The sequence below is a fragment of the Contarinia nasturtii genome, unplaced genomic scaffold (genome assembly GCF_009176525.2).
Source record: "Contarinia nasturtii isolate CC-2019 unplaced genomic scaffold, AAFC_CNas_1.1 Cnas_scaffold_414, whole genome shotgun sequence".
Classification (NCBI taxonomy): Eukaryota; Metazoa; Arthropoda; class Insecta; order Diptera; family Cecidomyiidae; genus Contarinia; species Contarinia nasturtii.
The window spans coordinates 1,229,345-1,255,246 of record NW_022197768.1 but is presented as its reverse complement, the minus strand read 5'-3'; the positions used below and the strand labels follow the sequence as shown (position 1 = coordinate 1,255,246).

The window sequence follows — 25,902 nt, the reverse complement described above, 5'->3', positions numbered from 1 at the left end:
TCATATCGATTCCGTGGCATACATTTTTTTATTCCATTAGCATTGAGCCAAGTGAACAATCCATTTCTAACCCAAGTAACCAACAATTCTGTAATGCTCTTTGTGCAAGATTTCTTAAGAAGGATGAATTGGGTATATGGCATAACCGGTGCAACAACTCACCGCTTTACAAAAACGTTTGGGCGATATCATTGATAGCAAACTGAGTGCTTCTGTTCGACAGAACAATCATACACACGTAGAGGGGGTTCAATTTTTTTTTCTTTCAAATTACATCAAATAAATATTTTGTTCTTGCAAAATCGACATTTTTATTGATTTATTATCATAATTGTTGCGCATTTATTTTGGGTCACACGTTTTTCATTATTCACGTGCTTGACAATGGACACCGAAAATGGAACGTAAATCTAATGCAGTAAGTATTATTTCACACTGCTTGATTGTCCAATACGACAGTCTGATAAACTCAATACGGACGATTTTAATAAGGAAAAAAAATCTTTTACTAACTTTTTCTGTTCATTTTTTCTATTATTGTAATGGAATATGTTTTTAGTTTGCACGTGATAGCATGTTATGTGATCAAAATTCGAAAAAAGAACATCCAACGATCGAGACCATAATATGTTGTGCGAACGATTTTTTTAACCCACATTTGAATAAGGTGTTTGGTGATTGAAAAACAAATGAAAATAAATGCTCAACACGTTTTACTCAATTATGCTTTTATTTAGCAATAGCATCCAATTCTAAATATGCCAACTTTCATTTTTTTCGGCTTTTCTCTACGTTCGTTTCAAGTGTCTGTGAAAACAAAATACAAAAAAGACAGAACAAGTAACATGAATTGATTACATTTTTTTTCTTTGTGTAAAGTGAAAGCGCGTGATGAACGCTTATAAAATTTGGCAAAATGACCTTATTATTCATGGGCGCTAAGACGAGTCTTTTCGTTTTTTACTTTTGCATTTAAACTAAAGTTTCGTTCTAAGCGCCATCGCTTTGTACAACTTTCCAATGGAAAAAGTTCACTTTCCATAATAGGGCCTAAATCTATTCAACATCGTGACAAAAGCATAAGATTTTTTTTTCCGTTATATATGTCATACAGTATGTGACCCACAATGATCATCTCCAATAAAAATTCTTTTGATATGGTATTGCCTAATTCCAGCCCACAGGTCAGTACAGATTCTCTGAAAAAATATTAGATCTTTTCTGATGCCCAATTTTATTAGGAAATGTGAAGAATTCAAGAAATTCTTGACAAGAATTTTCTGGCATTGAAAGTAGATATTTTGAGATTTTTAACAACATCTTTCGAATTTTTACAAATTGTTTAGAGAGATAAGCTATTGACCTTATTGTAAACATAACCATTCGCAAATTAGAAGAAATTTATTCATTCAATTCTTCTAATTTCTTTCACTTTCCCTCGAACTTGTCTTTTATTTGCTTTATAAATACTGATTTTCAACATAATCAAGGGGAAAAAACGAAATATTATCATTATAAACTCTCGGTTGGTCATATTTGGACAATTTTATTATAATAACAATTTCTTTAATCAAGTTTCCATTTCACACTTTGATCAATTTAATAAAAAAAGTTTAAATTCGAAGAACGATCAAAACGCCTTTTTTACAAATAAATCTCCTTGAGAAGTGAGGGAGTAAAAAAAACTACCATCACCATAGATGATGACGTCTCTGGAAAAATCTCGGGGGGTCTCTGGAAAAATCCATGGGGGGTCCCTGACGAAGTCAACAATTTGTCAGAAATGAGGATAAAATCGTTTTTTTTTTGCTCTTCACTTTTTTGACGAAAAACCCTAGCAAATCGAAAGAATTTTCTCGGCCAAAAAAAGTGAAGAGCAAAAAAAGGTCCTAATTTGAAATTTTTGAGGGTTCCTAAAATATTTTAGAGGGGGTAATCCGAATTCCGAACCCTAGGAACCCTCGTCATCACCGATGGCCATCACAATGTTGTATTTATTTGGAATTTTCTTCCACATTTCGAAATCCAATTCCATTCTTAGAGATTATCAAATTTACTCAAATTGGATAAACGGAAAAAAGTCTCGAATTTAGACATTTTTGTATTTAGAGTATTTTAAAGATATCCGGATTATGGAATCGATAGGTCCTAATTGCTTTTGAGACAAACAGAGTTGAAAATGCCTTTAAATAAAGCCTGGTCTTTTTTTTTTAATACCAAACAGATCTTTCTTACCTATTTATGGAATGCGGTTACATATTAGCTATTGGTAATTTTTAGAAATTTTATATATATTTCAATAGAAAGTCATTTGTCTTTCTTGTCTCATCCATAGCGGCTTTCAAGCAATTCGGCAATTCTTCTGTGAGTGTACAGTGTAAAAACTCTATTGTGGCGCATGTGAATTAAATGGAAATAAGCTTGTTTCGTTTTCTTAATTAAATCTATTAAGAACCAAGACGGTAGCAATTTCGAGCTGAAGTATTAAAATCAAATCAAACTCACAAAAATATACACAGTCACAATGATAATATCACACCGAGGCACATATGTCGTCTCATTTAAGCGCACAGATTCCATGTAATATTCAAAATAAAAAAGTCCTTGATCAATGCCAAGGTTAATTTAATGATAAATACAAAAATTACATTACGAGCCCATCATTCGAACATTGCTAAAAATGTTGCCAATTGTTGTTGATGAAAAGAAAAACAAACGATGCACGCATGGCAAATTCTCGATGGTGTTCGTGAATGAATTTCAATTCATTTAAAACGAATTGTATTTCGATCTGAATTTTTTTATGGTCATTTCAAAGTACGACAACAACCAAAACAACAACACCAAAAAAAATGTCACGACATTGACTATTTTACATGTGTTAAATTTCCATACGAGAAAAATGGTTTGATTTATTTTCGCCCATAGAAAGTGAATTTGACCAAAAGTGAAAAGTAAGCGCTGAGTAGACACAGCGTTTAATGATGTAGATGGGCCATGCCAAAGCGATTCATGTTGTTTCATTTTGGTCACTTCACTAATTTACTCATTTCAACGTTTGAATGTCCATGAAATTTGTTCTGTTTTTTTTTTTGGTTGCTTTCAAAAAAGAGAATCTCTTCATTTGTCGTTTTTTGGTTACTTTTGTGCCAAATTTGGGTCATCACATAAATGAATGTGTGCCGATTTAATTTTTTATGTGACGTGATTACTATTACTATCATCTCACTCTTTTTGCCTTTCCCATCAACTTACAAACGGAAAGGTAACGGAGCTGTACCACTTTTATACACATCATCGAAGTACAGATTAGTTGTCATTTCAATCTCCTCTCCTTCTTCTTCGTTTGTAGCGTCGGTTGTTTTTTTTTGTTATCAACGATTTGTTGGTTCGAACTTATGGTTATCGGCTTTTTGAAAGTATCGTGTTAACCGACATTTTCGTTGCTGACCACCATGAATATTATCTTACAAAAAGTTTCTCGGTTAATTTTGAACTTCTCATTTGAATTATGTATATTTTGTATTCAGGCGGTTTTTTTTTTGTGTATCTGTAAATAAAAGTGAATGTGCTATGCTTGTGTTTTGTTATTTGGGCTTTCTTTTTGAATTTTGTGCGCTGTTTCACTTTCTTTCGAAGCAGCTGATTACTGTAAGTGAATATGCCGAAATTTCTTTCGCGTACGAATACCATTTGTTGTACGTTTCCGTTGATCGCACTTTAAAATTGAAATCATCATGTGAAATATGGTTTTTTTTCACGCTAAAATCTTAATATGCATTCACTATATGTATTTGCTCAATTCTTAGCTTATCTCCAAATTTTGGAATGAGAACGCACGTAGCTGAAAGAAAAAACAAACTATGAAATGTAAGGCGGTTCTTTTGTAAACGCACATTTTATTTTTCAAGAATATATTTCGATATTCATGAATACGATTTTTTGTTAAGTTTATTTAATCTGTTCATTTTGATAATTCTTTTGTTCGTTCGGAATACAATGTTTTCAAAAAATATTATTTATCTCTGAATTTTGAATGGAAAGCTGTTGTAACTGATATAAGTTCATATTTTTATAACATATTTCCTAAAAATTATTCAACACAGTAAAAAAAAAACATTTAAGGATCAAAATTTGGGTCACTTAATGCATGGTATTTGATTTATTTAACGGTATCATATGTTATAATTTATTGTTTTCAGTATAAGATCAATCCTAGACAATGGAATAAAAAAATACATAAAATAATTCAAAATCGCGTTGATTGATTTTGACAAGCCATGGTCCTTTTACCTGTCAAGCACATTGAACCAATAGGTAGTTTCTTCGTCAATAAATGCATTCAGGACAAAATAATGCCAATTAGAAACATTTTCAGAGTGTACCCTTTCTGAGAATTCGCGAATTAAAAAATATATAATATTATAAAACCTTACAATTTTTCGTATCATACAGTTTTCATACAAAGGAACTGAATTAATGTTAAAAAAAATACCAAAAGACTGTTTTACCGCACACTCCTTTAAATAGCAGCCAATGTTAGTTGTAAGTTCAGTCACTATGTGTACTGCTGTGGTTTAGTCTCACGCTGCATAAACGAGCATGCAAAAAATTTAGAAAACTTTGTTGTAAAAACAACAACAACGTAGAGTGGATCATTTAATTGAAATTTGAATAAACTTATTATTTCGCTAAGGGTGTCAATTTCACAAATTTATGTTATTTTGAGATTTTTGCAAAAAAATTACACTTAAAAGGTGAAAATTACCAAAATTTTCAAACTCTTTAAAATTAAGTTTACAATAAGTGTACAACATTGCTTTGCCCTAATCTTTCATTGATTATCTAAGGGGGAAAAACAACAAATAGAGACAAATCAAAACTGCCTCTAAAAAAAGGATCTACCAACTCTATCTGATATTAAACAAAGTTCGAACGTCGTGCATCATCAACGATAGGAACGTATAGAATATTTTGAGAAAAGAATTGAAAATATTCAAAATCGTGAGAATTGCATTAAATAATAAACAAAATATGATGATAAATTTTAACTCACATGGTCTCTTTATACGTCTGTCATTTATTTTATTATGACATGTAATGAGAATAATTGCACACGGTGTCTTGATAATCGACCACATGTACATGCATATTACCAAATGTGCCTTATATGTAGAGAAATCCATGCTGTGTAGTTAATAAAACGCATAATCTCTTTGTAAGAATTGACGGGAAGTTTGGATTGGATCATTATCAGTGATAATACTTAATTTGTGTCTGTGTTTTCATTTAGTTTGACTCTGAATTGAAGTCAGTTACATGAAAATAAAAAATGTTCCTTAAATTGCACTATCATTGTGCGTTACAATTGCTGCATCCGTCACTCAATCATGGGTATATGCAGTGAACCGCATTGCTACTTGCACTTTCGATTTGGTTTTGTTTACGTTGCATTTGAATGAAAGTGAACGTTTGTGCGCGCGCACTTACTTTGTTATTAGTAATGTAATTTCTTAATATAAATAATGTGCTGAGCTGAGCCGAACTGAACAAAGCGGTGCTGAATCAAGTTAAGCGATGTATATATATATATATATATATATACATGTGTGTTTATGGGACTTACGAGATGAGTACATTTACTACTTACGTCACATAAGAGAGCGCGTGCAGTTGGCAATGATATGTTTGGCGAAAACTCTCACTTGCTTGCAGCCCGTCCGATGTTCTCGTTTTGCGTTCATACACGATGTAATTGTATTTGCTTTTGTTACTTTTTTGTATTTCTTTCATCAGCTTCTTGTTAAATCGTTTACGCTACTGATCCAGTCTACTGTATCACACACAAAAAAAAAATCTTAACAATTCTGCGCTGTATGTGCGCATTCGTGTGTGTCTTGTTTTGTTTTTGTTCAAGAACCCTTTAAATGATATTTTATTTTATCATCTGACAGTTAACCTTTTATTAACAATGAAATTTATGACCAGTCTAGTCATCAACAAAACAAAGTCATTTTTTTTCGCCACATAAATGTCTGCCACGGGCCATAGATATCAAACGATCAGCAGCCAAATCAATGCACATTACGTCGAATTCTCTCGACTCTTCTTAATAATAGTTACTCTTCAATTTCTTCTTCTTCTTTTTTTGTCAGAATTTAATTGAATTGAGATCGTGATATCGCAGTCGACTCGGCGTATGTTGTACAATTCTTTCAATTTGTTGACAATTTTTGTCATTCAATTGAAAAGGGCGAGACAAATGAGTTAGTTTAACTTTAAAAGCTGCCACAATCATTTAAATGAGCGATACGATTTGGAAGATTTACACACATTCGATCGTGTATAGCACAATGGCTGCGACCGACTGCAATAAATTACATTTTTCATATACATACAGAGTGATATAGCTCCTGATAAAGAACATTTTAAAAAATGAGTACTGTTGAGAGAATCACGCATTTAAAGAGCGTCGCTATGAAACTACTGAAGTAATGCAATTTTAAACTAAATAGAATCATGATTACAGTGATTTGAATTAAATTAGCCTATTAACTTCTAGCTACCAGCATCATTTTGGAGGGCAACAGACTTTTTACTCGAATCAAATCTAAAATTGTTTGTGTTTTTTCTAGCTCGTTTCGATGGCATTTATGTTACGTGAAAATATTGAAAATGTACTAGTGGAAGACGATAACAAAAGAATGAAATTGTTTATTTTCATTATTTTTGTTTACGTTGATCGAAATGTTGTCATTGTACGGAATTGACGAAAAAAGCGTAAAAATATATCTTATGAGCAAAACAATAACAATAGGACACACACATTGCTCATTTTTTTTTTGGTTATACTTACATGCACACGCATAATATGTTCATTTGATGACTATCCTTTCCATTCATAATTTACCTTTTTCGCTCCCACTATACAAAATGCATTATTTATTTATTTATTTTCGGTAGTTCAGCTTCTATTTATTTGTTGGCTCATCGGTTGAAATTAAACACCATTGATCGCACAATATTCGCTTTGTATTTATGACTCAAGTCGAAAACTTAATCACATGCCACATGTATGTGGCGAGTCTGTTTGTCTGCGTGCAAGATGATGAATAAAGTAAACTGTGTGTAAATTTTTCGTAAGGAACAAGACCAAAAATTTACTCAAAAGACTAATACCGAAGAAAATAAAAGCAAGTCGACATCATCGCCGTATGTGCGCATTTCATTCCACACATTTTTCTTTTGCTTAGTCTGTGCCATGTACACATAAGTATATATATATAAATATATATATATGTACATATTATATTCCAGAAAAATTGTATGTGCCTTACATCGGTATGTTTGAATTGTAGAGTTTGTGTGTGTTTATCTTTTTTTTTTCGGCGTAAGCAGCGGATACTACATATGCGCGATTTTTATACACACGCAACAACGAATCGAATACATGGATGAAAATATACACTAAACACGGTGGCGGCGACAACGACTGCGACCAGGAACAACAACAATATCAAGCAATCGCTGTAGCTAGCAAGCGCACATCAGTGCTCAATGTTTATTGAATACTGACAACGAGAAATGCCGATTGCCAGTCTTTTTTTGCCATTGGCGAGGAGAAGTTGTGTGAGAACTTTGTACAAACGAATATTTGATATTCGTTTTATGTTTTCAGTCTGTTAGAAAATTTGATGATATTATTTTTTTTGTTGGTATATCGTGACAAACAATATGATTTATAGTAAATATATACCAAACTAGGGTGCTCAACGAATTATGTTTTAAATTACCAATAAATACACACAATAAATAATTAAATAAATAAAATATATTTGTTGAAAATTTTAAGCGTTGCTTGATGATAAATATCCATAAATAAATAAATGTGCACCTTTAAATTAGTTGTGATAATAAAAAGAGCATCAGCCAGCACAGATATCAGACGGTGCAAGCAGACACTTTTGACATACAGACACGGCAAAAAACATAATATATACATATATTCATAATACAGACTGCATAGACACAGCGACCGGATCCTTTACGGAGATTCGATTTGAAGCGAAAAAAAAAAACCATTCGATGTAATGAGGCGGTTTGACAAAAGCTCCTTTTAAATGGAATTAAACCCAAAGAAATTCTCACATTTATCATCTCACATTATTGTAGCTTTGAAGCTAAGTGAATTCGAAAATTGGAAGAACAACCAATAATAATATCCAAGGAAATTTTTCGTAAGTTTTCATTAAGTTATTATTGTTTCATTTTTACTTCTTTTAAATTATTATTGGCCACAATTAAGCTATGATTATTTTCGCAAAACTATCTAGTCTGTTAAAACTTGGCATTCAGTATTGTTCACTTTCAACTTTTCATTTTCTACTGTTCGATTCCTGCCGTCAACTGAGTGTTTGCTTGGCGGTTTGTGTACATGTTTTTAACACGAATAAGTTTCGTACACCTAAAATACAAAACTGAAATCGAAATGAAAAAAGAGAGAGAGAGAGAGAGAGAGAGAAAAAAAACACATACAACACGAAAATAACAACAACAAAATCACCATACGCACATAGCAATAATAGTTGGTGGCAGGAAAGAGACGTGTGCACCACAATTATTTGAGGAGTGATGATATAAACGAGAAAGAGAACGAACGATGTAAATAATATAGTATACAGTGAGGATAAAATATCTATTGACTCACCGACACCAAAAAGAAAGAAAGATAGCTAAATATCGCCATAAAACGTAAGAAATATTCGATCGGTTTTTTGTTTATTTGTTTTTACTTCACTCGCTACGCAATCAACCTGTTCTAAACAAACGAACAAAAAGATTAGAAGCATTGTCTCGCCCTCTCGTTCTGTACCATTCATTTCACCTGTTGTTTAGTTGTTTGGTGATAAATACAAACAAATGTTTGAAATATATTTGATTTACAAAAAAATACATACGTTTTTGTGACGTTCCAAAAATGAGTTGATAGTCACACTGAACATCATTTCTATGCTTAAATGTGACATTTTACTTGATTTGCTAATGGCCTTATAAACAACAACAACGATAAATTGTTGCTGGGTTGAAATCCTTTTTCTTTGGCAAACATCTCCTTAATTTTTGTGTATTTGACCAGATGTGTGAAACGAAACATCATCATATGGTTCTACATGCTTACGCTTCTTGGTTGGAAAATGTAGCGCAAAAATATTGAAAAATAATTCGATTTGCCAATATATTAAGGAATATTGAATGTTATTTCTTAGGTTATTTTTTTTTGTTTTGTTCGTTCCACAATAACCCTGAATGTCTTGGCTTTGTATGGGTACAGTCGCCTCATTTATTTGCTCTGCCAACATAATCGATACATTTTTACACATGACAATACGTAAAGATGGTATGACAACAAGAAAATAAATACAAATATGTATGAAAAATCTGTTGTTCTCTCACATGAGAGCAGTTAATTGTGCGTGTGATAAATGTCATCAAAATCACTCTATATATACACTAACAACATATGTACATCATGGTCTACGTATCGGTGGAACTTGTTCGCTTTAAACAATTTTAAAAAAAAGATGAAGAGAAATACCTTATTTATAACGATAATAAATCATCAACAAAAATCAAAATAATAGTAATAATAATATCAAAAAGAAGAATTTTATTATAACATTCGTATTTACTTCTATTAATAGACAATATTAAAGAAAAAGCCAGCTAAAAAAAGATATACCGTCTACAGAAATCAATGCGAACACACAAAACGTACAAATACTCCAACCCAATTTCGACTGATCAGTATGCAAGCAAAAATATTCACACAAACATACAAAAAAAGAGACAAAATTACGCGGATAGAGAAGAATTTATTTCATTCTAGTTTAGTTTTCACTTTCAATTATTGATTGATAAAACGATACGTTAAGTTGAAATACGAGTTTTGTTTTTGTCTTCAAGCGTTCGTTTGTTTGTTTATTTTTTTTTTTTTTTTCGTGTGGTTTTGTTTGCGTTTGTATCATACTGGTCTAGTGTTTGTGTTATGCTCTCGTAGTGATTTTATAAATGTGTTGTTCACTCTATTCCATGTTCAGTTTCAGCAACGTATATAAATTGGCATACACTCGATCATGCACATAATCATAATTAGCATACAAGTGACTGACAAGATGTGTTCTTTTCTTTACCTTTTTTCCCGTAATTAATAGTTAATAAAATCTACAACGATGCATTTTGCATCACTTTGTTTTTGGATTACTTCAACAATCAACACACACTTCCACTCGAATTGAAAGTGAAAGTGAATATCTGGAAATGAGCGAAAAAAAAAATTATTGTCGATTGGAATGATGTACAACAAGCGAAATGATTATAAATTCACGACAAAAAACCCTCATCCACAGCACCGATGACATTCCATACGAACCCATGGAATCATCGAATATGAATTTGTAATAAAAATATGACTTGACGGTAATTCATCTTTACTTATTTTCCTCACAACTGGAAACGTTGTATACTGCATACGTATAATAAATAAAATTCATGGCAAGTGCCTAATAATAATAAAAAAAGAAATGATAAGTAAGATATTTTAAAATTGACATCATTTTATTGCACATATACACATCAAATCAACGGCAGATCGTTATAAGATTAAGCTGTCAAAACCACTTCAAAGTGCATATAATACAACAATATATACATTTGCGACGCGTTGTGTAACGCAAGCTCGTTCAAATGTGGTGCCAATTTTGTTTTATTTTATTTTTTTATTTGCAATCAATTTTAATATTCTCCCACCGTTGACGCATCAACTGCAATCGAATCATTATCATCGTGTTATCACAACGATGGTGTAAAATCCATTAATTCGATAGCCTGCATGTACAAATAAGGTGATTTTTGCCACCACTTTAAAACCAATTTGAAAATGGTGTATTTAAGGAGTCTGCTTTTCAATCAAACGATGACATTACATTGTCAATCTAAATGGTATATGAGAAATACTGAAAATGTGTTGAATTTTGGAATTTTTGTGTAATTGTGATGTGCTCAGCACGATGTGTATCCCATTCGTATTGTTTTGGTCATCTTGTATGTACGCTTTATCAAAAAAATTCTCATGATTGTATTTCTCTCAATTATAAATAAATAGTTCAAGGTGTACGATTATTGTCGTTGTAAATTTGCCATCAATACTTACCTCATTTATAAATAACAAGCTGTTTCTGTGCGTATGTGGACAGATGCATCTGTTTGTTTGTCATAAGAAATTATGTCATATATATTTAACGTGTATTATACTCTGGCTAAACGCATCGAATGTGACATGTTGAAAAATAATTTGTGTCACTAAATTCATCCAAATATATTCGTTTATTGTTTGAACTAATTAAAATATGATTGCATGTTTTAGCCAGACTTAAAATATGGTTTGATGTTTTGGATTTGACGGACGGAAATACGATATAACTACAATTCCCTTGGCGCAGTGAAAATGAAAGTGATTAGTTCAAAAGAGCAAAGACCGCTGAAAATCGATTGAACTAGTTTCACAACGAAACTAACTGCATTGCTTCACACTGTTTGGTTGGTCGGTTGGTCGTTGATTCAAATGTATTGTTCTACTAAGCTTCAAATACGCTTTTGATTGTGTGCATTTTCTCATAGTCGGTACATTTCTACGCATGTGTCATTCCCTTTATATTTTCCCATCGCACGGCAATGAGTATTCATTTATTTTTGGCACGAGAATACACTCGGCTGCAATCCGTAATGTGATGATGTTGATTGCTTTTATTTAATTGATTTACAAAATATGCACAAAAATATTGCGTCGCGCGTGGCCTTTCTTTGTGTGTTTCTGATGTTTTAACATACACACAGAAACAAAAGCAAACCAAAACAAAAGATATACATATTTGCTTGGTGTTCCATTAATGCCCAAATCTATCACGAATATGGTTGTTGTAAATGCGCGAAAGTATGTCGCAGTGATAGAATGAAACGGCAGATACTGTGCTGTGCACATGAAGGCAGCCCAAATACGATTTTATAAATATAGTCGAACGTCTTGGCGTCGAATAAAGTTTTTTTTTTCTCAATAATTTTCGGAAGAGCGTAGTTTATCAACCTGTCACACAATTTTCAAGGAATGTATGATATGAACGAGCACGCAATCACTTCATTCAGGCGACATTTTGAACTCATGTATACATGAAATTTATGAGACGTTGAATCTAAACTCATTCTATTCAATACTTTGTACTACGATTGGAAATCGCGCCAAACAAATGAAGTCAATAAACTTTGAATTATGCTTTTTTTTCTCGGACGATGTCGATCATACTTTGTACTGGAACATACAGTGACGAAATCACTTTTATTTGAATGAACACAACATCGTTTGATATAAATGCACATTGAATTTTTGTGTGAACGAAAAGCTATAAATTTTACGGATTTTGATCATCATGGGATGATCAAACGTTTGCCTTTGGACAGAACAATTTAAAAAAAAAAAATATTTTCCACAAAATTTGGATGTTTATAAGCTTCTATTTGTTGTTGTTGTCATTGCAATGCTGACGGGTTGTCAGCAGACATTGATGACGTCAATATTATTAGTCCCTTTGATTCACTTTCAATTTTCTCCATTTTTTTATATTCCAATATCTTATCTGTTTTGTTTCATCTCTTTTTCTGTCTTCTTCACATTTTATGTAATTTTTTGAGACTGTGTTTTTGAACTGCACTTTATCCCATGTGGATGTCTAATTTTAGAAAATATGAAATACCCAAATAAAATTTCAATCCGAAATTCAAATTGGTACGAAGAGAGAAGATGAAGTAGCAAAAATGCAACTGATTCGTGTGTCTGTCTGTCTCTATGTGTGTGAGTGAGTGTTTGGTTGAGTATGTGTGTGCTTTCAAAAATCACAAAGAAGCAGCGCAAATAATAAATTATGATAAACCAGTTTCACTTTTCAGCATGATATTCATTCAAAAACAGCAAACGCAATGAAAATTATCATTTAATTTTATTTTTTTATTATTAATATTTAAATATGTTGGCACCAATAATTTGTCATAGAGTAAATGTGTAACCTCCATCCGACTCATCAATCGCCGTTGTTCGTATTTAAAAAAAAAAAGTCATAACATTTATCGTTAAATGCATCGTAATTACCTGCTCTAAATAATAATTTACGGCTTAATTAGTGGACCCGCATAGATAACTTATGGCTTGTTGATAAAGAATATTGTAAATATTTTGATGAACGAATCACTATTGCGAAAACTATAAATGCGGCATGCAACCGAAATATAAAAAGTGTGAAGCAACTAAAACCGGTTTCCGAAATTCGAGAATATGTTCGCAAATAATTGGTGCTGAAGCGTCTTTCCTTTTCATTCCTTTTACGGAATGTGTACGTATGTTTTTCCATTCATAGCGAATATTCAAAATGTCCATTTGACCGCCCTTCAACTCAAGCAAAGTCGATACCAAAACATTTCAAATTTGGGTCGTTGCAATCCATTCCAAAAAAAAGTGGAGCTATATTTAATTGATCTATTGATTTCTATTAGTTTGTTCGTTTCGTTTGCATTTCAATTGAGTGATTCTAGGACAACGAATAGAAATGCACGAATGTTGACATTCTGTGTGATGTGTGTGCTGCACATGCAAGCTATAAGAGGGCAAAAATTGCTGTAATTCGGTCACAGTTTCGTAATAGAAAATATATATATATAAATATATTCAATATTTTTTCGTCTTCTTTCAAATGTACTATGTACATATGGGCGTACGTGAAGAGAAGACACGCTTGCATATATGAACAGTATCAGAATGCATTACTGCGGTTAATTTTCAATTGATTAGATTAGGTGAACATTTTTGTGTGATAGTTGTGATTGCATCGAATGATTGCATCATTGCTATAACTAATGCCTGTAACACATCACAAGCATGTACGCGGGTGGTACATATGTAAACAACAAATAAAATAAAACAACAACAGAAAATAAATTGCTTGGAGATAGTTCATTCAATAATCAACGCGCAATGACAAGTGCTATATAATGAACAGTATGTATACAATTAAGTGTGCTGTACTATAATATCATCCAATTGCGTACAATTTATTGAATCGCATATTCGACAGCAAAAAAATAAAAATATAAAATGAATCTAATTGCGGTCATGTAAAAATTGAAAGTGAATGGCTTCGCAGATTTCGTTTTCAAGTCGATTCTATTCAGTTTATTTCATAAATGCCAATTGATGCACACAAACCAGTTGGAATGGTTGTAAGGTATGCAATTTTTTAGAATGTCAAATGAATGTTCCAGTTTTTATTTGTTTCGTGTGAGCGCACGCGTGTGTGTGTGAGAACTTGTTCCCATCTTCAAATGTGATTTTTTGTCTGCTTTTCGAATGTGTTTCCAATGTTGTTGTGCTATGCTTGAAACCAAATTCTGTCGAAGGAACACCTACATGATATGGCCCGCACATAATCCCGACTTCTATGAAACGTGATCCATTCAATATGATTTTGGTTGCCCATAACAACTAGACAAATGGCTTTATAGACGATATTATTTATACTTCTTCATTTGAATAGTGACAACACCTGTTCAATGCTTGCAAAGTAATCCAAAGCAATTCAGTAATGCAAACAGAGCTTATTCAGCATTATATAATGATCTGATGAAAATGATATTTATAATAGAGACGAATTAAGAAAACCCATTCAAAAACAATATTTTCATCAAAAATTAAACTCAAATAAAAATCAATTCAACCATTCCACACCATTTAATATTACATTGATGCCAGACAAAATGCTGGTCGTGGATTCAATGCCTCATTAATTCAGTTAAGAGTGTTGGTGTTTATGTAACACGAGCTAATAAATCAAATTGAATTGTTGTCGCGATTTTTATATTTATGTGGTTTTTCGTGTCTACAAAAATCTACCAAGTTTGTACATATATCCAAATTCAAATCCAAATGTACACAATAGTCAGTGGTTTTAAAGTCCAATTCAGAAGGAAACCAATCGTTTGACAATTGCATATGAGTATTATGAAACAATCAAAATCATCTTTTATGTCGGCCCCTACAGATGATTACTCATTTTCTCATCTTTAATTTGAAAAAATAAAAAAAGAGCAGCTGGTAGCTCGCCGGGGCAACAAATACAATATACATATACTAAAATAAATTGCTCGTACTCCATATTTCCTTCCGATTATCGTTGCACATAAACGTTGTACATTTAGCGATACTATCATCAATGTTTACGAGAATGTTATTTCATTTCAATTTGTAAACTAAACATGAAAATCAAATAAAATGTTTTGATTATGTCTGTATGCGTTTTTTCTGTTCACATTGTAAACGCAACGTGCCAAAGACTCTAACACGATATATGCTGAACAAGCGCAATGCACCGGGAGTTGATTGTCATGTTTGTTGCAATTGCACGAAAACTGATAATCATTTTTTACAACTTTATTTGCTTTCAACACCTTTTTGAACTTGACAATCGCCTTTCATAAAAGTCACACAAAAATACATTCTTGGAATTGAATGCAACTGAGTGGTGAGATAAGCATTCATATGCTTGAAATATTTGTGATTTTTTTAAAAAAGTTTGTTGATCCTGAAGCCTCCTTACAATTAAAATAAATGAATTTCCATGACCTATTTTGAATTGATTGAAGAAGAAGAATGATAAAACTCTTGCATTTGTTATCAATAAGTTGAACGAACCATCTCAAGGTATATCGTGTCTATGTCATAGCTATAATATCCCACTAACGTATTACATATGTAAATGCATACATGCGCGCGCACGCACACAGTGTACATCGTAAACTATACATTTTAGTGTCGAACATTCATTTTCAATGAAAACAGCATTAATTATAAAATCATCTAATAAATCTGCATCTGTGATGTTCGCCGCGTTTGATTATTACTTTTATTTGATAAGGAGTTTTATCAGCGATTTAAATGCAATTTTTATTTGACGTCGGCATTTTCATGAATATTCCACTTTTGTTTCTCTCATTTACAGACTTTGACTTCTCTATTAATAATAATGTTAATGATCATCACATCATTCAACATCAACACTCAATATCAGCCTAATCATCCATAAAAATTGATGTTATAATAGACGATCGGCTAGTTGGAAATAATTTATTACTACTGTGTATGTTAAATTATTATGTGTTATTCGACCCTTTATCATTGATAAATGATCAATCACAAGATCTTCTTGTGGGCGACCCGATGAAAAAGTGTCAGACTTACATTTTGCAAAATTAAAAAGTTTATCATACCAATCAATGCTTTTAAATACATCATTGGTCATTTTGTTCGATTCATTTAACTATTTACCGAATTATTAATAGGTAAAATACAATTTTGCGTCTAATCCCATAATTTAAAGCACACACACCATATGTCACATTGGCAAACAAAAAGTGATGTTGTGATGATTAATAAAGGAGTAAAGATGAAGCATTATAAATGAGTAACAGAATTACTGCATAAGTAATTTGAGTTGATTTTAATGTTTTTGCTGGAACACAATTGCGTTTCGATACTCATCAAAAGATCGGCATCATTTTTTGTAGTACTCGTAATGGAAAGTATTCTCGATCTCTCGCTTTTTTTTATTTCAATTTTATAATCGCATACAAACGACATCGACACACAAATACAAATAAAAAAATAACAAAAAGAATACACATACAAACGCACGTATAGTATATAAACGGTTGGCCCATTCAGACGCGTATGCAGATTCGATACAAGTTCAATAAATGAAATGACCTTAACATTGAAATAAAAGCATTTTTATGTGTGCGCAGTTTTTACTTTTGGTATTTGTCGCGTGGAATATTAACCACGTGTTTCGGTTCTCGACTGATCGTGTTGATTTTATTTTTTCACTTCGCATGATTCTTTTCAATATATATTTTGTTGTTGCTTCATTTCAAATTGCCAAGTTGCGTCTGATTTCGACAATGTCATTGTTGATTTTTGCTCAATTTCATTTTATACAGAACTTTCTTTTTTGTATGCACATTTTTTATAAATCAGCTCGAAACCGTCAAAATGTTAGGTCGTGCCCACTTTTTTGTGTGATTTATATTTCAACTTTTCTTTTCATTTCCTCAATTGCAATTCATTTGAATCAATCATTTGTGTGTTTTTATGTTATCTTCGTCTGTGTCAGCCAAATAAGTTCGTTTGTCTGGCTGTCTGTCTGCACAATTAACAGAATCATGCGCAATGACTCCAAAAGCAATCGCATATGTATTCATATTAGGTTTTTTTTTTCTCTCTCTCTCTCATTTCAAATGGATAAATATGAGCTTTGTACACTTTCACTCGACCCCTTCCCGTTTTCGGGTCGTTTGACGGCGAACATTTCTGCCGATAAAAGATCAAGTTTCAATGCATAATTTTTTGCTTGCGACGGCATGACAAGCATACGAATTAATTTTCGCTCACAAAATTCGTTTGCATTTGAAGTTCAAAATAATAACAGATTGTTGCAGAGATCATCATGTGTTGCGTTTAAACGATCAGAGTCAAATTGATAAACACCAATTTTAACTACTTAAAATAACCAAAGTAACATTGTGTCAATTACGTTTGTTGGATGACAATCACTTAGTCAGAAATATTTGCAATTTTTTTCAATTGAATAAATCAATTTACATTTTTGTGATTTTATAATAATGAATAAAATCCTATTTTTTAATAAATTTTCATTTCAAACTTATCAATTGCGCGTGTATTCATTCGTAACGACTTCTATTATTGACTTTGGGTCATTTTCAATTCTAATTACAATTAGCGATCTCTTGCTTTATGTTAACATTTCCAAAGTAGTTTGTCCGAAGAATCCAATTCCCCGAAGAGAAAATCTTTGTTCCGAAAATATATTTTGTGAGAGGATCCACATGGAAGTTCTATTAGAAAGCGAAATCCAATGACCGTATATCCATACTATGGCCAAAATCTTTAATAGTTGACTTTAATTAATTTTTAATCGGTAAATTAAATTGCGGTTTGTGGCAGTGGAACTGCACCCGAAAGGTAATAAAATATTAGTTGCTTGCATTGTATAACACATACATTTACCATAGCGTTCAATAAAATTAATATTCATCAAGTGGTTGACATATCAACACCATGCGTTCCTTTTGATTTTGTCACAAATAATTTGCATTCATTGCATTAGAAATTAGAAAATTGATTGACGCGTTTTTAGCCATTTTAATATTCTAATCAAGTTTTAAAGCACAGCCTTTTGGTTTTCAATATAAAAATGGGCGCAAGATGCACCGTAATTTTCCAATTGAATCGTTTAAATTATGTAATTTCATTCACGCTGACTTCATGGTTATTCCAGTGAGACGATTGTCGCCAACGTTCTCACATTCCAATCTCTTCATTACGTAAATCAGTTGGCGATGTGAAGTGCAACATTTCAAAAAGATTCCAATGCATAATTGCATTGATGAGCTTATGTCACTAAATCAAAAGCAAACCAACTAACAGATGAGGAACGAGCCAGATAGAGGTGCCAAGCGATAAAATTGAAATGACAATAAATTTTACACTCGTCGCAGAAAAGTGTTTTCTTCTTCTTCTTCTTCTTCTTTTTTTACTCGATTGAATTAACGGCATTTTTATACATAAATTTCAGGTTGAATAACATAACCGATTGCAATAAATTGATTTGTAAGCTTACATCAGAAAATGGCAAATAATTTCAACCAAATTTACGAAATTAAATTGTAAACTTTCTCCGACCCCAGTCTGACTTCCATTGGGTTAACTGTTGTAATTTTCTTTTATCTAATCTTGTTATTATCGGTGGTGTGCAGTTAAAAACACCTACAAATTTTTATACAAAAAAAAAAAGCAAAGAATTAAAAGTTCTTCTTTTCTTTTTATGGTTTTGTTGTGTTTCGACGAACGGAAAACAAATTGAAAGCTAACAAAAAGAAACATCGCAAAAGATAACACGAAATGGCCAAAGATTTATTTGTTCATTAACAATTATATCGCGATGACAAACAAACGCTCAATTAATATATGCCGCCCAATGCGTACGAACGAGTTAGCTTTAACCAAAAAGAGCAAACGAGTTTGTTTTTGTTTCTTCATATAGTGCAACTACATGACAGCAAACACACAGAAGGCAACAAACTTGTTGATTAATTAGGGCTGAGCAAAAAAAAACACAAACGCATTTTATTCAGAAAGTTTTGAACAGTTTATGCGCATAAGCCAAAAGCATTTTAGTAAATGTGTGCATCTCAAGGCGCATTAATTTGATGGCTTGAAATTGATTGCCGCTGAAAAAAAAGAGTAAAAAAACAACGTTGGTAAATGCTGATGATAAACATGAGAAAATCGCGTCATTCGGAACATTTTATCTGACCGTTGATGCCGCATCGGCTTTTTTGAACGTCGCCCAAATGAAATGGGCCAATATATATATACATAGAGAAAGAGGACACTGTTTGTGCCACCAATTAAGGTTTGCCGCAAAATTACTACATATTTCAGGCAACGTATTAGTCGAAGTTTTTTTTCTGCATCGTCATCGGTATTGTCGATCTCTACCGTTATCTCTTTTTTTCGTATTTTCGTATTTTCCGGTATGACGCAAAGAATTTATTCACCTTTTCTACCAAGAAAGCATCAAATCGTTATACAACAGACTTTTTTTCTTTTCATTCGGCAATATGCATGTGATTCAGTTTGAATGTGTATTGCGTTTGCTTCGTGCCAAATAACAGAGCCCAACGCTATACAAAATATGTAATTTGATTTTCAATTCCTTTTAACGTAATTTTATTTTGTTGTTACTATAGTAACCATCCAATTGCCGTTCTTTCACGACAGTGGACACACATCGCTGTCGAAGATTATTTATTACATTATTTGCAAATAATAAATAAAACATTTTCGATTGTGCAAACAAAAAACTTAAAATTTTAACAAATGTAAATTTTTGGTCCATACATATGCGATGAAATCGGAAATCTCAAATAAGGCAATATATTTGTCGTGAAATGTAAGAGAAAAAAAAAAAACGAAACGCATATGTCATGTCATTACATGGGTTATATGGAAGTGAATACAAAAAAAAGCGAGAGAAAAGAGAGAAAGAGATAAAGAAGCGAAACAAGATAATCAAATTGGTGAATGAGAAATGTTTGCATAATGTGTCGCCAGAAACGCTGTGATCGAATCACATTCGAACTAAATACATGTGATTTATCCACCAAATTAATTCATCTGCGCCAATCGAATTGACTAATATAAAATATGTTGAAAATTTTCATGTTCCGATATACAACTGAAAAACAGACAAAAAAAAAAAACAATGGTAACACACGTATTTATTTGCTTGTTGATTATTATTTCAGTTTGACGCTATCGCCGGTAGTCCAATTTGACAGAGTTACCGATTCGCACACGTATTTTGTCACTGAATTCGTACACAAGTCAATTGATCCAAAATGAGTCCTGAAGATGATCATCTTCAAGGTGAAGTCAATAGCAACAGCAATAATGGACTAAATACCGACGAGCATTGGCCAACCGGAAACCATGTATCACCAAAAGGTTATATCAACAGCAATGCCATATTGAAGCCGAACAGTGGTGATTCGCACACGTGGCTTCCACTTTTGGGTCATCATAATACCAGCGATATTCCAACAACCAACAATAATAAATGGCCTGTATTAACCTCACCCAGCAATTTAACCAATTCAAAATATGTCTGGAGAGAACTACCTCAAGACGACGATTCATTGGGATTATACAAGCCAAACCTAAATACAGCCAATGCCCTATCTAATGCAAATGGTTTGAATGGTAAAAGTGAACATGAGTCGCTTACAGGTGTTGTACGACATCCAAAAAACGATTATCCAAATGACGATTACTATGAACGATCTGATTGTGGTATTGGATTCTGCAAACCAAAATGGGCACGAGTATTTGCCTCGACTCATGTATTTATGGTGATATTTCTGCTTGCATGGATTCTACAGGTAATTTTCTTTGTCACAAACATTCTTTTTTGGCCCAATCAAAGACTAACCATTTGGTGTATTTCTCACCCCTTCTTCCCCATTTTCATTCCACAGGGAATGTATTTTACATATTTTGTAAGTGTGATTACAACGATCGAGAAGCTTTTTCAAATCAAATCTAAAACAACTGGTCTACTAATGAGTGCAACTGAATTTGGTCAGATCTGTACATCATTATTTTTGACGTATTTTGCCGGTCGAGGACATCGCCCTCGATGGATTGCGTGTGGTAATCATTCTTTTTGTATATTTATTCCGTCTGTTGTTGCTTTTTTTTTTGTTCTCGTTTAATCCATGAATATCAGAAAGATGGAAAAAAGTGCGCACATGAGAATGATGCTCATTTCATTTTCGGTTTGATATTTATTTTTTTCATTAGCACAGTAAATAATTCAATTATCGCAAGTTCGCAAAAATTTCGATCGAATTGAATAAACAAACGCACATTGTTTGTAATTGCTTTTAATATAATTCGGTTTCTTTCTTTCTATTTTTTCATTTCATTCTCGTCGCATGTGTTTTTCGCAATGGGCTGTAACAGGAATGATTGTTTTCGCAATGGCAACATTTGGTTGCACACTGCCACATTTTATTTTTGGAAATGATCTATTACATTCAACCAATACATTTTACGGTGGCAATATAAACAACGCAGTAACCATATCTACCTCACCATCACAAAATTCTTCCGATAGTGATGCATACATCAGTGATATACATTTACCGTCGCATGCAAATCTATGCCATCAAAACTCCAACTATAGCAATGGTAACGGTTAGTTGTATGACTTAATTTTGTACACTTGCTAATAAACCATTTAATCGACGTTAATCTTCCAATTGGTTACAGTTTGCGAGGAAAAAACGTTGCTAGAACAGGAGGCACATTCACAAATTCGAAATGTTATTTTGGGAATATTTTTCATGAGTTTACTTTTCGTTGGTATCGGACAAACTGCTGTGTCAACACTCGGCATTCCGTATATTGATGATAATGTAGCTAGCAAAGAGTCAGCTGTTTACATAGGTAACACGCGTTCACTCTTATTTCATGTTCAATCAAAACGAATTGAAATGTTTCGCTTGTAACACAAATGAAAATTGTCTCTACAGCCATAACGATTGGTGTACGAATATTGGGACCGGCGGCCGGTTTTATATTGGGATCATTTTGTACAAGATTGTATGTCGATCTCAGTGATCCTGGTTTTGGACCGTCTGATCCGAAATGGGTTGGTGCCTGGTATCTTGGTAAGTAAATGAAATAATTAAACTTCTTCACATAAATAGCTTCGATGAATTTAAACAAGTGTTTTCATTCAAGCGTCCAAACAAAGACGGTACAACAACACATATATTCTCTTTAAAATACAAATTTTTTCTCGATTTTTTTTTTAAATCCAAACTGTATTAAACGCATTTCATAGAATCCACAACGAAAGAAAAACCCAGAAACAAAGCAAAATTGAATGATGCGTGATTCTAAAAATGGATAACGGTGTCGATGCATTCCAAACTACTATGATCATACGAATACGTCCATATCGACCGTTGAAACCATCAATTATAATTTAAGGGCAATGTCCTTGCTGGAATTTTCATCAAATATTAATCATATTACCTGACACAAAACGTTTGATTATCAGCAACTCGGTGTTGCCAACAAAGCGCAACAAAATAAAATAAAATAACCGAGACCATAAGGACTGACGATTGGTACGTGAACGATGAACACAGTCTCTGGTGTTGGTCTTTTCTTTGTGTAATTGCATGCATCGACATTCGGCAATACCATTTTAACCAACAGGCACAAACAGGTCTTTGTATCTTCACTTAAATTACATATGAATCAAATTATGGTTCTCATTGTCAACGTTTCAAGTGTACAGTAATTTATATTGGATGTTTTTCCCTACATATGCATACCATTGTATTTGTTCGTCATCAAAGTAATATGATGCTGCGTATTTTTAATTGATATCCATTCATTCGCATCATTTACAATTCTCTTTTTAATATCTAATCGATGATTACATACCTACCAATCAATATATTGTGACTATGCACAATTTTTATTTTTATTTTTTTAGTTTTTCGTTTGGCGCGCAATTTTTTTTTATACATGCTTTATATGAATATTTTTCTTTTGTTCATTTTTGGCCGTTTTTTCAACACTTTCGAAATTCTATTTTAGGTTTGGTAATGATTTCATCACTAATGATTATCACATCACTGGCCATGCTGGCATTTCCGAAGCAATTGAGAGGAAACCGAATACCCGCACCACATCAAGTTGATTCAATCGACGTGCATAAAACAATAAACAAAATAGAACAACCAGAAGAAGAATCAAAACCTCAGTTGAAAGGTTTCAATCTCATTCAATATTTTTTTTTTGTTTTAAAACTGTTTTGTTTTTTATGTATTTCAATCTAATTCGAAAATATTTGATTTTTATTTATTTTATACACTCTCAGACTTTCCAAAGACAATTAAACGACACTTGAAAAATGATATACTTATGTTTCGTACCGCTTCGTCGGTGTTGCATTTGCTTCCGATAGCCGGTCTATATACATTTTTGCCAAAATATTTAGAATCTCAATTTCATTTACCCGCCCATGATGCAAATTTGATAACTGGGCTGGGCGGAATTCTGGTCATGGGAATCGGTATTGTTGTTTCTGGATTTGTTTTGCTGAAGTTTAGTCCAACGGCAAGATCGGTAGCTGCTTGGATTGCATTCACGGCGTTAATGTATTCATTGGGTATGACATAGTGGCAAAAAATTCAATTTAATTATTGCTTCAATTAAAATTGTGATTTAATTTACAGGCATGGCAATGCTGATGTTTATTGGGTGTTCTTTGGACAATTTTGTTGGAGGGATTGATGTGAAAACCGATCAATTCAGTCAAATTGAGTCGTACGTATTCTTTTCAATTTTACTTTTTAAAAAGTAAATCGCCAAGTAACGTCGTCATTTCGATTGATTTCAGAAATTTAACAACTGTTTCGTACGATTTGACATGTAACCAAAATTGTAAATGTGATAGCAACAAGTTTTCGCCAATCTGCGGTATAGATGGTAGAACGTATTATTCATCATGTTATGCGGGTTGTCGCAGTTCTCTTATTGAAGGTGGAAAAACACATTTCTTCGATTGTGACTGCATTGAAAAACGTATGTTAGATATGGGTTGATGAGAATAAAAATGACTTGAAGAATTTTTTGCGTCTGTTTTTGCATCGGCAAATTGCAATAGAGTAGATATTTTAAGTCATTTTTAATCCTCATCGTTACATACCTATAAATTGAAATGTTGAAAATGGTTTATTTGCAAAATTTTACATTACTATTTGTACATTGAACTATTTCAGCTGAAAGTGTTTCGGATAAAGTGGAAGCCGTTAGTGGTTTTTGTGATGTGAACTGCCAGAACTTCACCTATTTTATAATATTATTCTCGTTCTTGGTGTTTATACATTCAACATCGGAGGTCGGAAGTATGTTGTTGGTAATGCGATGCACCGATCCGAAAGGTATGAATATTTCTTCTTCTTTTTTCATTGTTTTACAATTATATTATGAGAATGGTATGATAATTCTTCATGGTGTTTCTTTACTAGATAAAGCAATGGCAATGGGCATCATTCAGTTTGCAACCAGTTTATTTGGAAATGTTCCGTGTCCGATTATTTATGGTGCTGTTATCGATTCGACATGTTTAATTTGGGAAACCATTTGTGATAAGCAGGGTGCATGCTCGCTGTATAACCCAGATTCTTTTCGTCATTTCTTTTTGGGTAAATTTCCTCAAATATGCATATCATCGAAATGAAAATAATGTCAATCATGTTTTGTTATTTTATTGAAACATAGGAACAACTTCTGGCATTATGTTTTTGGCTTTTATTATGGACGTTGTTGTTTGGCATAAAGCAAATCGAATTGATATTGATCCAGAGTCAAAGGACAAAGAAGATGATTATTCGAAAGAGAAACCAACGATAACACCTGAGTCATCAGTGTAAATTTTAACATGCGTTTATCAAATAAACATACACAATTATTAACCAACTCAATAAAAAAGGTCCTGGAATGATGATGGCCACACAGATAAATGTGATGGGCGACATTTTAAACAAACAAATTAGACGAATTATTTTAACTGTGGTAACGTAATATTTTTTAACATATAAATGAATAATATTGTTTAGATCTTAGTTTTGATATTGTTATATTATTATTTTACATTATGAGAGAAGAAAATGAATATATCGAAGTTATATCGATTAAGGTAAATGAGTATGTATTGTAATGGCAGAAGAACTTGTGAGCGATGAAACAATTTCTTTTTTATTGTATTATATTATTTCAATGCTACATTTTATTTTGAAATTTAGAAAATGTGTAGATTTGTTGCAAATGGATTTCAAGAGATGGAAAATTTTACAACATATTTTGATGATGAAGAAATGAATATTCTATTTTTATTTAGTTAAGTACAATGAAGACAAAAAAAAATCAAAATCAAAATAAAATAAAATGATCAAGTCAAAATTTTACTGCTTATAATGGACAATTTATTAATGTAAATATTGAAGAAAGATATTGACTGAATTACAGAAATTAAAAAAAATATATATTGAACAGAAATGATCGTATTGAAACCAATTCCTGGAATATTTGTTGTATTTATGGACTTTCTCAAAAACAAAATTCAACCAAAAAAAAGAATCTTT

At 32.4% G+C, this 25,902-nt stretch overlaps 1 protein-coding gene across 3 annotated transcripts; it reads left to right on the top strand.

The window, feature by feature from the left end:
* The first annotated feature begins 7,595 nt into the window (after nt 1-7,595).
* On the top strand, nt 7,596-25,834 carry LOC116338554 (solute carrier organic anion transporter family member 74D). Of its 3 annotated transcripts, XM_031763905.1 has the most exons (14): nt 7,596-8,087; nt 8,173-8,237; nt 20,482-21,114; nt 21,211-21,385; nt 21,698-21,931; nt 22,007-22,183; nt 22,270-22,407; nt 23,351-23,524; nt 23,634-23,924; nt 23,992-24,082; nt 24,156-24,340; nt 24,538-24,699; nt 24,787-24,963; nt 25,040-25,834. In XM_031763905.1, the coding sequence occupies exons 3-14, from the start codon at nt 20,575-20,577 to the stop codon at nt 25,189-25,191; spliced, it is 2,496 nt and encodes an 831-aa protein (XP_031619765.1). In that variant the 5' UTR covers nt 7,596-8,087; nt 8,173-8,237; nt 20,482-20,574; the 3' UTR covers nt 25,192-25,834. The 3 variants fall into 3 exon arrangements, with proteins under 3 accessions (XP_031619765.1, XP_031619766.1, XP_031619764.1); XM_031763906.1 differs by having other exon boundaries at nt 7,596-8,237; nt 21,698-21,925; XM_031763904.1 differs by having other exon boundaries at nt 7,596-8,237.
* Nucleotides 25,835-25,902: the final 68 nt, after the last annotated feature.